Source organism: Rousettus aegyptiacus, unplaced genomic scaffold (genome assembly GCF_014176215.1).
Source record: "Rousettus aegyptiacus isolate mRouAeg1 unplaced genomic scaffold, mRouAeg1.p scaffold_m13_p_3, whole genome shotgun sequence".
Lineage (NCBI taxonomy): Eukaryota > Metazoa > Chordata > Mammalia > Chiroptera > Pteropodidae > Rousettus > Rousettus aegyptiacus.
In genome coordinates this window covers 106,678,693-106,695,059 of record NW_023416306.1, presented here as the reverse complement: position 1 = coordinate 106,695,059, position 16,367 = coordinate 106,678,693, and the positions used below count along the sequence as shown (strand labels likewise).

The window sequence follows — 16,367 nt, the reverse complement described above, 5'->3', positions numbered from 1 at the left end:
AGTGTCCTTCCAGTTTCCTCTACTGACAAAGCTTCGTATCATGCCAGCTGGCAAAGGAGAAATGTCTACAAGGTCTAGGTAGAATCACAAATAGGGCAATGACGGGTGGATTTGGAGTTGACAGGTGATAAACTGATAACTGGCACAACCCTGTCCTCCTCGTTACTGATCTTTCCTATGCACCCATCCACATATATTTGAACTTCCAAATAACAACAACATGACTCAATGCTTCCCTCTAACAAGCTAAATATTCCTGTGAAAATAGGAAGTTCTTATCTTTTCTCCCAAATGAGGAGACCTGCAATCCCAATGGTCACTATGGATTTCTGGTTAATTAACGTCTTCTAAAATACAGATAGAACTGAACATTCTGTTATATACAGAATTAATTGTAAAGTTAATCTCCAACAATCTTTCTATAAAATAATTATAATGAGAAAGAGAGAGGAAAAAAATGTCAGCGTATACAAAAGAACACATACAGATAAAGAGCAAAAAGAAAATATAGAAAAATACTTTTTCTTTTTTTTTATTCCAGATTTGGTCACGAGGCTGCAGCTGACACAGACAGCTCTATTCTTTTTTACACATTTTATTTTCTCCTGCTCTTAGGAGAAAATAAACTCAGTGGATTAGAGTTATTTGCCTTGTGGAGTAATCCAAATCTTCGAAGGCTCTGAATCCCCAATAATCTTACACTTTTATTCATTGCTGTAGTTTTCCATTAACCTGCACTTTTAAGAATGGAAATACTGAGACATTCCCCTGAAAATCCCCTGGATGGATGGCACCATGTCAGGCGCTCAGCGTTAGTCTCTGTGATCGACAGATTAGTTACTCAGTTGTAACATTAACGAGGTCAAACCTGATGAAAGGAAATCACTGCTTTTGAGATCATGCATAACTTCCATACCCGCTAACAAGGTGACTTTATTCATGGGATCATTGAGCAAGCATTAGGGTGGCTGGGGAAAGAAGCTGACATATCTACCGATTGTATTATTTTGTCCATTATTAAGAGCTTCCACTGTGGTGGTTTTCCCCTGGTCGGTATTCACGTGGAGCATAATTATCTTGAGTCTGTGTTCATTCTGAGAGGCCCATCCAGAAACCTCTTCACTAGATTTCCTTGTCACTAATCTTCCAATCTTGTTTCTTTTAAGTCTCTTACCATCTAGCAAAACCATTAGCAACTCAACTGTTCATGAATCAATACAGATCAGTACTTCTGGCCATCTCTCACTCTAGATAACAGAGAAACCCAAAATGTACTACTTGATGTTTTGGGGGTATTTTCCTTCACCATTGTCCTTTAGTGGGGGCTGTAGTGTTAGTTCTGTGTGGTACCAATATAATGTGCAAATACATATGAAAACTAAGCTTGATTTTTTTCTTTCTTAACTAACTGACTGTGAGGTAAATCCCCAGGAGGGTATAGGCACAGATTAAGGGAGAATGGGCAATACAAGAGAAGTTGAGATCAATGGAATCTGAGACACTTACTCATGCAAGTTACCTGTACCTTCTGGGTCTGCCTGAGCCCAGTCTCTTATGTACCACGTCCAATGATAGATTACTGTTGGGCATGACCAACATTATGGCTAAGTAGGTCAGACAACATTTGGTTTACCATGGAAGTTCAGGCTACATGGCCGCCTGTTTTTCCTAAGTTAGGTATTCAGACTTCACCAAGGTCAATCAGCAAGCTGTTTCTCAAAAGGAGAATAATTATTTGAAGAAATAGGCAGATGGTCTACCAAATACAGGAGGACTCTGCTGTGATTTTCCTACTGGTGTTCCCCAAAGTCTCCATCCTATTTGCCATGGAAATTTCAAGAATTATTGTTGGATCTGCTGGATCATAAGACCAAAGTTGTAAAGCAGATGGCGCTGAAGCCTGAACTTGCTATAGAGTCTCCTCTTGCTCTCGTCCCCACTCAAAACTGGCAGCTTTAAATAGGTCAAAGCAGCAAACCACACATGGCATGTGTCACTTCCAAAATCCAAAAGGGCCTACCCACTTTGTGTCTCTTTTTATGTGGTAGGTGGTGTGAGATGCGGTCACATGTCTTTCACTTTGGTGAGTGTATCTGAATAGTCTCTGAACCACTGAACCCCTAGAAACTGCACTAAGGTGACAAGTCTTTGAATTGTTTTAGGGTTTATTATTATAATTATTGGTTGTTCAATTTCCAATTCAAGTGGCTCTTTATATTTTAAGCATCTCATGACTTCTGGAGCTACAGCTCACCCTCCACTTTTAACAACTATGCAATGTGTTTATTTTTATCCTGGCACCTAAGTCACAGTACGTTAAAGCTTTGTCTTACTTCTTCCTTTTGGGCTAAATGCTCCAGAGAAGAACCTTTATGTTCTCTCTGGTTTTTACTTAACCTTATAACACAATAACCAGCACACAATATGTACTCAGTAAAGAAATGTTAAATAAATTCATAGAAGAATAAATATAAAAGGTAACAATTTTTTCCCTTGAGACAATCATGGTACTTAGTAAATACCACAGATGTCCTTTATGTGTACTTTCTATTTCATCACACATAAAAGGGGTCCCCAACCCTCAGACCGCAGACTGGTTCCAGTCCTTGGCCTGTTAGAAACCAGGCCACACAGCGGGAGGTGAGCGGTAGGCAAGTGAGTGAAACTTCATCTGTATCTGCAGCTGCTGCCCAGCGCTAGCATCACTGCCTCAGTTCTACTTCAGATCTTTAGATATTAGATTCTCATAGGAGCACCGGTCCCTGGTGCCAAAAAGGTTGGGAATTGCTGACACAGAATATTAGAAAGTTGTATATGAAAGGGTCAAAATTTAATTATTATTATTTTTTACTTCTTCATCAAGTATGTTCTTAAATAAAACTTTTTTTTCTTTTGCAAGGAGGTGGTGCTGGTAAGTACATACAATGACTACTACTAGCACATTTGGTGTCATTGATTTTACTTGTGTTAAGTAAGATTCAACACCATCAATGTAAATGTCAACAATGTGAAAAACCCAAATAATATCATAATATTATTATTAAAGATAGTTTTACCTCAAAGACCACCTGAAAGGCTCTTGGGATGCCCCAGTGATCCATAGACACACAGGTTGAGACATACTATTTCAGTGGAAATAAATCTGCTTCAGGAGGTGAACACACAATGCAATGTGTATATAAGCCTTACTGCTAAATTGTACACCTGAAACTTACTAGGTTTCATTAACCAATGTCACCATAATAATAATAATAATAATAACAACAAAACTGTATTAATTCCTAAAAAAGTAAAATAAAATAAACTTTCTATTAAAAAATATATCAATCTGCTTCTTCAGTAGGTAGTTTTCTTTTTCTTTGTCTAAGTAGAAGCTTATAAGACTTTCCCACTTATTTGGGATAAATAAAAATGGGTTTCAAATGAAAAATGCTGACCAAATGTCTAGTGGGATTGGAGGCGGGGGGCCACACCAACGTACAACTCTGTCCTGTTAATATTTATGAATCCTATGTATAAAGAGAATACAGATGTGAGGACGGTCTGGTTGCGACATCTGTCACCTATTGATCGCCAGGGTTGATTCGGCCTATCTGGCTAGTTAGCCGGCTGTCCCCTTCCTCCCTCACCACTTCAGGTGTGTCCCTCCCTAAGCTGCTGTGTGCTGGCTGGAAGAGGATGACCTTACTCCATAGAGCAGAGGACCGTTCTTCCCTGAAGGATGCACGGGTATCTGTGCTCCCCGACTAGGACCACCAAACAGGTTCTCAAGGTCCATTGGTAGGAGAACAAAGGGTAGTCAAGTTTCTAAGACTCCAGAAACAGCCAAATAAGCCGCTGCATGTGGCAGTCTGCCTTTCTCAAAATAAAAAATAAAAAATAAAGATAAACATAAAATAATTTTTGAAATTTCAGATAGGAAAAAAAAAGTGCTACCTCTCCAGATTATATTTTTTAAAGGTTATATGAAAGATAAGCTTCTTGAATCTGCTTCAGTTTGAAAATTCTTTCTTTTTCTGGTTAGTGTTCCATTAAATTTAAAAATTATTTTCAAGCAGTACAAACTTTATAATTTATATTTTGTTATTAATATTAATTAATTAACATTAATTCCCATTAATGTACAAAATATACATTTCCTCTATGTTTTAGATTTCTTATAAAAGCTTTCCAGTTTCATTAATTTGCTTAAGTTTCTTCCCAGACATTAAAGTTTGGAAGGGTATTATTAATAGAATCTTCCTTTTATAGTATACTATTATTGTTGGGAGATCATTTAATGAATATTGATGAATAATATTATCCTTTAAAATAAATAGTATTTGTTTTTGACTATTAGGTATAACATTTGCTGACAGTTTTGGAAAGATATTCTTTATCTTGTAACAGGATTAGACATTCGTTTTGAATTAATTGAGACTTCATATCAGGAGTATGTTTTGAAGTTAACTATTTTTTGCTTTCTTACAAGGTTATGTGGATTTTGTTTTTTTCAACTTGAAAAAATTATATTAATGGATATTCTAATGTTTGATCATCTTTGAGTTCCTGGAATAAAGCCTATTTGTTGTAAGTATATTATTTTCGTTTATTTCATTTCTGAATGAGAAAAAGTTTTCCTTTCACTCCAGTTAGCTAACCTCACAGTTTTCCTTTGCAGAAGACAACAAAGCTCCTAGTTTCATTTTCTACGTCTAAATATACATTTAGCATATGCAGCCAAATGCAAAGAAATATTAAGAGAACTAGATTCTTGCCCTCTTTGTGAGACAGTGAACAAGTCTCTTAATTTCTTAGAGCTAGGTAATATTTTTTAACTACTATTCTAAATTTCCTTGGAATCTTTTCACAACTGTCTAGCAGAGAACGAGATTAAGATGTAAACTTCTTAAACAGTTTTCTTAAATAACAGTAGTTCCCTGCTCAAAAAGCTTTAATATTTCTCTTTTTCCTACTGTCAAACATCCAGATTTATTTTTGCAGACATCCAACCCGAACTATTCCCTAGATTTATTTCCTAGCACTCTCTAACCCACACCTTGCTCTGACCAACAATCTCTTCCTCTTTTTCTTTTTGTCAAAGGAATAAGCAAGTTTCTTTCTTCTCCTCTTCCCCATCTTTCACTCAATTGTATGCACAAAATATTTTAATGATTTTTGAAAATATTTTTAAAATACCCTAGAAGATGTTTGCCATTCTTTTTGATGACTCAGGACCCATTTTCTTGTAGCAACAATGATTTTTGAGTCATTAGTGTCAGGCCTGCTCTAACTAGCATTTTATCATCTTGTGAATAACTTCAAACACTCTAAAAAGATGGTATTATTATTACTCATCATCCATATTTATAGTCAGGAGAAAAGAGGCAGAGGGCATAAATAGCTGCTGAATGGATAGATCTAAACTTGATCTTGATGGCCTGACTACAAATCTTGTTCTCCCCTGTATCCTACTGCCTCCTGCCAAAGAAGTTGAAAATATCAGATGCTCATTATTAGGGGATGAATTGTCTCTCTCCCAAAATTCGTATGTTGAAATCTTAACTTCCAGTACCTAGGAATGTAGCTGTATTTGGAGATAGGATCTTTACAGAGGTAACTAAGTTATAATAGAATCTTTAGAGTGGTCCCTAATCCAATATGGCTAGTGTCCTTATAAGAGGGGGAGATTAGGATACAGACAACACACACGCACACACACACACACACACACACACACACACACACACACAGGACAACCATGTGAGGACATAGCAAGAAAATAACCATCTGCAAGCTACAGAAAGAGGTCTCAGAAGAAACCAACCTGCCAACACCTTGATCTTGTACTTTTAGCCTCCAGAATTGTGAGATAATGAATGTATCTACATGCAATTCAGTAGATGTAAGAGCAGCAGTAAATGAACTATATATATAATATATAATATATAATGTATATAATATGTATATAGTGCTGATTTTATGGGTATTGCATTAAATAATACAATTGTATAGTGGTGACTTAAATGAGTATTTTTAAATAGGAAAAGTTAAAATATTAGTAACTACTAATTACAATAATTCAGATAATAATACATAAAGCTCCAAATCATTTCTGGTTTCAGCAAAAGATCATCCCTTACATGAATATTTTAATTTGAATTTTGTTGATTTTATATTTTGTTTGCATTTTTGTTTGTTTGGTTTAGTAATTATGTAAGAGCTGTGAACCTAAAAAGTTTATATTTAACTTAATGTTTGTATTTATAAGGCAACACAATATTGAAAAAATAGTGAATGTGAGAATTGTCCCTTATATGAAGGTTTGTGTTTTGAGAAACACTAACTGCATGTTTGCCCAGGCCCTGGATCTGTCTCTGAAAGAAGCCAGTCACATCAGGGGCACAGGACTTAAGCTTTCACCGAGGCTATACTTCCTAAAAAGATAATTGTACCTACCAGACATGTCCATCCGTTCATTTATTCGCTCATTCTTCAGATATTTTTTGAACATCCACTATCAACTAAGGAACTGTATATTTTCAAAAATTGGCTACTGAGACTCATAAAATTCAGTTCCAGGGCACCAGCTCTAGTTCGAAAAAGAGGACACAGATGATTCTAATATGATGTAGTAATGACAGTGACAACATGTATACAGGTATACTAGACAAAGAGGTGAGCACAAACTCAGCCTGCAGTGAATGCTTCACAGGGGGGTGGTGTGTAAAGTGGTTCTTAAAGAATGAATAGAGATTACTTAGGCAAAGGCAGGGGAGAAAGAGGAAGACATTCAAAGCAGAGGGGCTCATCTCCTAGTTTCAGGGGACCAGGGGGGTGGGCATATGTCAAGAAGAGAATTCAGATCATGCTTTTTTTTTTTTTTTAACACTCTCAGTATATACTAAGGTGCCTAAAATTAGCTTATTATTTGGCGTGAACAAACTTTAGATGCTGGGACTAGGAAGACTTAAGAGAGCCATATTGCCTTGAATCTTCAAGAGGGTGATAGAAAAATTGCCTCCTGTCTCAGCCACAAACGTTATTGTAAAGTCTGCAGAAGGCATTTGGCGCTTCCTTCCTGGAGCTCTACCCCTCATCCCAGACACCTGTTTCCCTTCTATGTCTACAAGTTAAGTTCCATTCCAGGGTAAATACCAAATTCAGAAGTAAAGCAGGCTGTGAGACACAGGGGAAACCACAAGGGGGTGCTGTTCACCTTGAGTGGTAGTTCGACACACCTTCCATTTCTGAACACTTCTCTTGTTTTACTTACTGCCTGTGGCATGATCTTGCAGGGCAGTTTGTCTTGCTTAACACAGTAGTCAAGGGTTTCTAGAAGATTCCACCAAAGCATCAAGAAAGTAGAGGAACAGCCTTCTCAGCTTTGGTTATTCCCAACCGAAACCTGCTGCTGCTTCTCCACCAGCCATGCTGTCTGCTTCCTGCTCAGGATTTGTGATTTTGTTGATATTGAGTAAGTAACATTTACTCAAGGTTTCTAAGATGTCCTATTCCTTGGTTTTAGGATGGCTTTTAACCTCTACCAAGCTGGATACTGTCCCTCTTACCTTGCCAATATAATGGAGCCTTTGCTTATTTTTAGGGGGGACCTGTGGCGACTCCGTGAAACAGACGGAAGGCTCTGTTACCCTCCCCGAGGCAGCTTTTCTGACCCTGAAATGCACTTACCAGACCAATTATTCACCTTATCTTTACTGGTATGTCCAGTATCAAAACAAAGAGCCTGAGCTCCTTCTGAAGAGTTCATTGGATAATGAGATAAACATCAGAGGTTTTCAGGCCAGACTTGATAAGGAAGACAGCTCCTTCCACCTGAAGAAACCCTCAGTGCAAATGTCTGACACGGCTGTGTACTACTGTGCTCTGGGAAGCACAGTGAGGGAGGCCTCAGAGGGAGCTCAGCACAAAACCAGAGGAGCTCAGTGGGGCGGAAGGGGAGCAGCCTGGCTATTCTAAGAGTCATAGCTAAGCCTCAGTGGTTGTTATCAGGAGACATACAGGTATTTGCCAGGGAAATGCAGATTATATTTTCCAGATACAAACAAAAATACTTGATATGGCAAATATGTCTACTTATTGAGAGTGTAGAACACAGTATGTCCTGCTATGAAGTGTATCTCATTAAAACAAATTCTTTTTTACACAATTAGTAAATACAGGTATTATGTCAACACTTTAGTGTAAGCAGAATTTGTTTTAGTGGCTTCAAGAATTTCTGAGGTGTTCAAGGTAAGCCAGCTGGTAAAGCTGAGAGCAAGGAAAAAGGACTGTGGGGCTATCCCCACCTCTGGTCTTAAAAGTATTGATTTATGAAGAGCAATTACATTTAAAATGTCGATGATCCTGGTCTTATTGGAAATACATGGGCTTATATGTAGAGAGGTGAAATACAGGTCCCAATGTTTAAGGCTTCAGAGTTTACTGGCTATGATGCAAAGGACAAATGCCAATGGAGATTGAAATCTACTGGTATTTTTTAATAAGATTTCTATCGTTTTTGACAATGCCCTGGTTACCAAGTTGTACATTTTAAGAGTTTTCTCTATCTCAATTTCCACCATAATTAATATGTATGGTTTGGAAGAGCAGGAGGATTTTCAGAAATATACGTATTGAGTTATAATAGAATTCCTATACTTCAGCACCGAGTAGAATTTTTCTGAATTTTTGTTTACACACACAGACATGCACACACACACATTTAATGTGCATGTTTTCTCCCTTCTGTTACTTAACATGGCACACACAATTGACAGATTTCGTGACTCAGAAGGCATGATGTTATCCCGTATATTCATCATACTACTTAATAAGTTGTGTTCTATAAATGTCCCACATTTACCATCAAAGAGAAATTAACTGAACAAGATTCTACTTTCCCCACTGTTTATTTCCAGTTTGATAAGTTATAATTAGACAAAATAGATGTTGGGAGTCTAGCATTTTCTACCTACACAGGAAGCATGTGACATGATATACTTGTTCTGTATCTGCTAACTCTATTTCCTGTGTGAGGGCAGAGCATCATATAGCCCAGTACCTTGCCTTTTCCTCTTGAGCATAGGGTATAGAATTAAGACCTGGATTTGAGACAGAACAGAGGACATTTCACTCAAGGGAAGAGCTCCCAATATGCTGATCGCCAATGTGCTGAGAACAGTCATAGCCTCTATTTGTCTTGGTAAGGATGGCCGCAAACATAGGATTTAAGCTCCTCTCAGTCCCGAAGACTATGGGGATAAGCAGATAATTATTGTCTGATGAGGTCAAAAGGGAGGATAATGGGCAATGGAACCAGAGTGCTGGGCCCTAAGCCACTTCCTCCCTTATACCCTCATGGTGACAAATAAGGGGTCAGTCTATGTCTTTTCTCTTTCCTGTAGGATCCAGCATGACCCAGAAGGTAACTCAAGCCCAGTCTGCAATTGTTGTGATGGAGAATGAGGCTGCAACCTTGGACTGTGTATATAAGACTAGCAGTTACACCTATTACTTATTCTGGTACAAACAACTGCCGAGTGGGGAAATGATTTACCTTATTCAGCAAGACTCTTATAATGAACAAAGTACAACAGTGGGTCAGTATTCTCTGAACTTCCAGAAATCAGCCAGTTCCATCGACCTCACCATCACAGCCTCGCAAGTTGGGGACTCAGCAGTGTATTTCTGTGCTTTGAGAGAAGCCACAGTGATGTGGGTGCCTGAGGGAGCTCCACAAAATTGTTAACATGAGAAAGGCCCCTGGGGAGAGACTATCACAGACAGGGTGAAGCAGGTGCTGTGTCAGCACAGGTGGGGTTTTGGTAAAGAAACTTAGTTCAATTCATATAGAATGTCTAGATAGTTCATCCATTGAAAGCATATCTATCTCCTATTCTTTAGACTGCATTAAGATAGGATATAAAGCATCTTAAAAATTATAAAACAAAAAGACAAGCAAACCTATTAATCTTATGTTGGTTTTATTGAAATGAAAGATTGATCTAATTATCTTTAGACCAGACAATATGTTGTTAATTTATTTAAATCTTCAGAATCATTCATACATTTATGCGTTCATATCAAATACTTTAATGTACTTGTAATAAAAATGATTTTATTCACTGATTTTTCTAAAAAGAAATAGTATCATTATTCAATGAGGTAAAATAAATTATTTAATTTAGATTTCTCTCCATAATCATACTAATGACCTCTTGCACAGTAGAAGAGATTTGAAATGTTCCCCAAAGTACCTTTCTTTGGCTCTTCTTTTTGTGACATGGTCATAATTTTTAAAGAGCACCTAAATGCTTTACATTTAGAGGCAGATGTTTAAAGTGGGAATTTGTCTTAACCTCATGAGTCTCTTGCTTTCTCTCCACCTTCCCCCGCCCCCCGCCCCTCCTCCAGTAGCCAGGGCCAGGCGGCAGCTGCATGGCAACCAGGAACCATCTGGTATTGTCCAGTGTCTACTTCCTGTCTCTATGTATGCTTCCTGTATGTGTGTGTGTGTGTGTGTGTGTTTTTTTTTTTTTTTACAGATGTTTCAATAGGTTCTCAGAAGCAAGGGATTTTACTTTTTGTTCCACACTAGTGTTTAAAACCTCTCGGTTAGTTGTCAACATTTAAAAATCAGACATCCCATTAAAAACTGGATTCCTAGCTTCTCTATAAAAATGAGATTATCTGGATAGAGGTCAAAAGTTCTGTTTGAATATATAATGACTTTAACATAGTCTCTTTTGATTTAAAAATCTGTGCAAATTTGCCATTAACAATATGAACTGAACTTAAAAGTAAAATTTTAAATTATTAGTTAAAATATATAAGCTAATCCACAAGACAAACAAATCTGAATTAGCATCTCGTTGAACTATGGCTGTTTTCCCCCATGATTTCATTTATTACAACATGTGCCCCACTTTGAATAATTCAAATATAGTTTATTCATTAGTTCAAAGGATACTTAGTTTTATGACAAGCATTGGGGAAACATTAGTTAGCAAAACAGACACGGTTTCTGCCTTTATCGGAGATATCATTTTCCCATGGTATGCAGTATAGTATAGTTGGCAGAAAGAACATTGCACTGAAGTTTTAGAGCTTATTACACAAACACCTATGTGACATTTAAGCAAGTTGTGAACTTCTCAGAATCTGTTTCCTTATCTGTAACACATGGAGGTTTAAACAGAAAGTTACTGTTGAACAGCCCTTTCCAAAGTTTTATTAGCCTCGTAAGAGCCCTTAGTCCACTGTCTTTTTTGAGTTTCTAACACTTACTAGCTACCCCTTTATTTAGGAAATGACCATTGGTTGTTATAGAAATTGCCATGGTACTCCACATGGTGCATGATAATGTCTCGGTGATAACAGGAAGTCAGAGGGAGCAGGCAGAGAGGAAAGTGACTTGGGAAGTCACTTACTTTTACCCCAGGAGCTGCTGTTCTATGTAGCTGGGTAGGAGAGGGAGAGGGAGAAGAAGAGGAGAAAAGAGGAGGGAGGAGAGAATAGGTACAGACTCATAATGTAAGAAGTTTTTATTTGAATTTGATTTTATAGTTTCTTTTACAAGGCATTAGACATACTTTCCTCAGTTTTGCAGAATCAAGAAATGTAGACGATGCCCTTTTGGTGAGCATAAGTTCACACTGAACTTTGACTAACTGGCCGGACCTCCAGAGGACACAGGTCCTTCTGTGAAGTTCTAAGGCAGGTGGAGAGACCTACTTTCTAGTCACAGAGACGTCCAATGTCCCTTGTAAAATGAAGACAATTCGCTTGGCACTAGAGAAACTTCGAACATTGTAACTGGGTGAGGTCCTTTGATATCAGAGTTTGATCTAGAGCAGGGTTACAAATGCCAAAGCTCACAGGTGCCAAGAAAAGAATGAAAGAGAGTGGGGATGTCCAGACGTTTAAAAAAAAAGGTGCAAGTCTTAACCAGCACTGGGTCTCAGTATCAGAGGGATGAAAAATGAGGGTTTCTCCCAAATAGAGTGCGAGTCCTGAAAGGTCATCCAAAGATTGAGGCTTTGTCCCTGAGTCCTTGAGTCTTATCCAGGTCAGGCTGCAAGCTTATTAAATATGGGTGGGCCAACACAGAAGCTATAATATAGGGAACCTCTGGATAGGGGGTTGGGGATATGAAGCCTTCACAACCTGCAGGATATCTGGGGCCCTGTGAATAGCCCCTAAAATAGCCCCTGAGAATAAGTCTATAAGATGCAGCCTTCAGGCTCCAGCCCTCGCTACTTCTTCAGAATGCTTCTCCCCTTTTAGGTGTTCCCTGAAATTGGTCACCCGCATACCCCACACCTCTGAGCCTCTGATTTGATTCTGCACACAATATGTCTACTGCACAATGGTTCTAGCGCTCTTGGTTTAGAGTTTGTCCTAAATCAAAGGAAGCAGAGTAATGCAAATTTAATTTTTTTGAATGAATGAACGAATGAATGAATGAGAATCTACTGCTTGCTCGATGCTCTGTCCGGTTTCCTGTTCTACACCTGACTCACTGTATTGTTTTTAACAGAGGGAATGAAAGTAAATATTAGGTATATATGTTGTGTAATCTAAATAAGCTTTGAACCTGACCCCTCATCCTGCTTCAGTCTGCTACGTGGAGTGGTTTGCCTTTTACTGGCGCCTAGTGCAACCCGTCCATTATATCCATGTGCTGCTGTGCTTGCCCTCGCTCCCGTCTTCTTCCAGACAGTGGGGTGCGGGTTCAACAGCTGGGTGCCCACCCTCCACATCTTCTTCAAAAACCCTTGCATTTGATTTCATAACAAAAGTTTCCTTTTCTTTGAAAAAGAGTAAAATTGTCCATCAGTGTTAGATGTCCTTGGGAGTGGGCAGCACTACCCTCTAAGGTGGGGTGGAATCCCCTGCGTTTGTCATTACTCTGTTCTCTCCAGTCCTCATCAGCATTTCTAAACAGAGAGAAACAAGATCCGCTGGGACATGAAATAGTAACTCCATCAAACTGGCTTCCTAAATAAGTGAAAACCATCTTTGTTTGTTGTTTACTAGGTTTAAAAAGATACTGCCCTTTTGAAACAATCACCAATTTACAGGAAGCATAAAGGATAGAGGACAGTATTAAGCTCATCAAAAGTATACAATAAACAAAATCCATAGTATGAAAAATTCCATAGGACAAACCTGGTTTTTTTCAACAATAAACTACAAGGAGTGAAATGGGATGAGGGGACCTATGGACTAAAAGAGGCTTGAAAAACATAGCAAGCAATCACGATGTGAGGCCTTTAAGTGCATTCTGAATCAAACGAACTAAAATAATTGGCATTTGAACACGTGTTGGAGACTTGATTGTGTTGAAGTATTAATTTTAAGTGTGAAGATGGCATTGTGGCTGTGTTTTTAAAAATCAAAATTTAGAGATAGGAACTAAAATAATTGAAGACTATGATACCTGGGATTTTTAAAAACTATGGATGAGGAAATGTAAATGGAGGTATAAATGATACCAGATTGACCAAAAATTGATAATTGATGAAACTGAGTGATGAGTACATGAAGATTTAATGTTTCATACTGTATCCTTTGTATACATTTGAAATTTTCCTTAATAAAACTAAACATTTGAAATTTTCTAAATTCAAATCCTGACTTTTGATGTATTCTTTAACATATCTGTGCTTCAGTTTCTTCCTGTGTAAAATGGTAATATTAGAACCTACCTCATGGAGTTGAGTAAAGAAATAAAAATATAAATATATATTATATATAAAATTATTAAAGAATTAAATATACACACACACATATACATAAATCTAGCACAGATACATAACATGGCATCTTGACATGGCAAGGACTCAATTCATGATGACCATTATTAATATAAAAGGCCAACTTGGTTCTAGGGCCAACTTCAGATTTTCAATTCTGTACTCTTTTTAAAATACCAAGCTGTTTTCTTGACATGTTTTTCAAGAAGAGAATCAAAGCTCACTTTATTGAAAAGGCAGGGACATCTTGACACTGTTTGCAAAGTCACCCCACACAGGGAGATCTAGATGCCTTCTGGTAAATACTCCCACTTGCAGCTGGCCCACAAGGACAAGACCCAGGTCCTGAGAGAGGAAGGGCAGATGACTGATGTTTAATATCAAAGTGCGATTCTCAGGTGGCAGGCAGGGCCACTTTAATTCCTTTGACTACGTAAATTACCCAATATATATATTTTTAATATTTCAGTTGCGCCTCCTAATTTTACAATGCACTTTCATACATATTAACTCATTAGCTCCTCATAATAATGTTATGCACAAGACAAAGTACAGAAAATTAATCTCATTTTAGAGATTTAAAAAAAACTAAGGTTCAAAGAGGTGAAGTGACTTAAACCAGTGATCCCAGTTTCAAGGGTAGAACTCATTCTCACCTGAGCTCTCTCTACTGAATTGTCTGGCGATAAGTTTATATCTTATCGCTCTAAAAAGGTTATACAGTTTTTGAAATGTGCTTACACTTTTATATCCCTCACAGCACCAGACAAAGCACTTAGGGGACTCTGTAGAATTGAGTCGTTTTATTTCAACATTGCCCCATTCAGCTCAAGGACTGACAAAGGCATACTACTTCTGCACTATGGGACTTTTGTAGAAAAACCTGAATTGTTAGAAGAATCACAGCATCTCCAAAATATCTAGGTGTGGGGAATAGGAAGGAAGAAAGAGCCCTTCTGAGATCAGGGCAGCCTTAATTTTACCTCCATACCCTAAGCTTTAAATTGAAACAAGATTCAAAGGATGACAGCAGAGATAGTGGCAATGGGCTTCAAGAACCACAGTTTAATCACAATTAAATGAGTTTTAAATTGATCCACCTCCAAAACGCACTCCTCAAATAATTCAAGCTTCAGGCAAAATGGAGAACTTTTTGATTTTGAGATTCAGTGTTATAAAATATATAATTGAGGTATATTAATATGAAAGTTAATTGTATTTATTTCAAAGGCCAGATGATACTGAATCTTTCTGGAAGCTCGTTAGAGAGCTCATGCGATAAAATGAGGAGAAAGGAGAAAGAAAGTACTAGGCTTGTGTCTGGACACCCAAACCTGAAGGTAAATGCCACCTTCTCTAATATCCTGGACCACTATACACTGGGTGTTAGACGCCTGAGCCTTGGAGGTTAAAGATCTTGATACACAGGCCTAAGAAAGGGAGAGGCAGATGAAAGGGCAAAAATAAATCTAAACACTGGAGAGAAGATATCCAAACAGCTTTATTCACCTAGCTATAAGTGCATCAGCTGTCTATTTCCAGTCTGGCCCCTCATTTCACATGCCTGGGCCTGGACTAGTGGGAATACAGGCAGGGTTAGGGATAGGATCCATTGTAACGATCCGCTCCTCACTCAATTGGAAGCAATTTGAGATAGGAACCATGTCTTATTTGGGTTTATGTGTTCTTATCTGTTGCAGGGCTTTACACATCGTAGATAGCTCTCACTGTGCAGCTCCCTCCTCTCTGGTACACTGGTACACAAATTCTGAGGGCTCTGGATCCCCAAACTCCTCATTCTGTCTCATCAACACAGTGCAACAGCTGGGCAATTTTTGGTAAGTGATTCCTGCACCGATGCCCAGAAACTGCCTCCAGGGAGCAAGTTGGGGCAATGTTAGGGCTCATCTCATCTGTTTTCTTTACCTCCATACTATCTATAGTCCTATGTCCAAAAATCATTTCATTTATTTTGTCTAGTCTTCTAGTTGGAAGGATAATTCCAAAGCACTCTACCTTTACCAGTGAAACAGAAGTCAAGCAATTTATTTTAACTCTATTTAACAAAGGTATGAGTCCATGATGGATTGGGGGGGGGGGGGAATACCTGTCATTCAACCACAGGTTGACAACTGCATTAGATAATGTTTCTTCTGTGGCATGTTGATTGAATCTCGGGGGGATGAATAGAACTAATTCAGGTAAATGACTGGAGGAGAGTAGGGAGCACTTTGTAGGCAGAGGGCTTCTTCTCTGACCCACAGGAACCATAGGGACATTTGCAATATGTCTTCAGACTAGACCTCAGACTGTGTCACTTAAAAGTTGTGCCCAGGTTTGTTTGGGAAGCTACAGATTTTTGTACCATGCAGAACATGATGGAAGTAATACTTAACTATTTTTGAACTTTTAGTGAACCTAATAGTTTTAGTTAACCTGTAGAGGGAATGTTTAGTGCTTTCTACTTAATTTCCTGGACCATTCTCCTGTATCTACCCCTCAAGCTGTTACTGAGAAGGGATAAGGTCCGAGACAGAGCTCTGGTGCAATCTGAAGGACAACCACCTGATGGCGCTGCTTCCTTCAGACGTGATTTACTTTTGTACCCAGGTGGTGGTTTGATTCGCG

General features: G+C 38.3%; 1 gene segment (V, D, J or C); it reads left to right on the top strand.

Annotated features, from left to right (window-relative positions):
* Nucleotides 1–8,442: 8,442 nt before the first annotated feature.
* Nucleotides 8,443–10,361, top strand: LOC107506187. The segment is given in 2 exon segments: nt 8,443–9,184; nt 9,387–10,361. Coding segments are annotated over 2 exon segments (393 nt in total).
* Nucleotides 10,362–16,367: the final 6,006 nt, after the last annotated feature.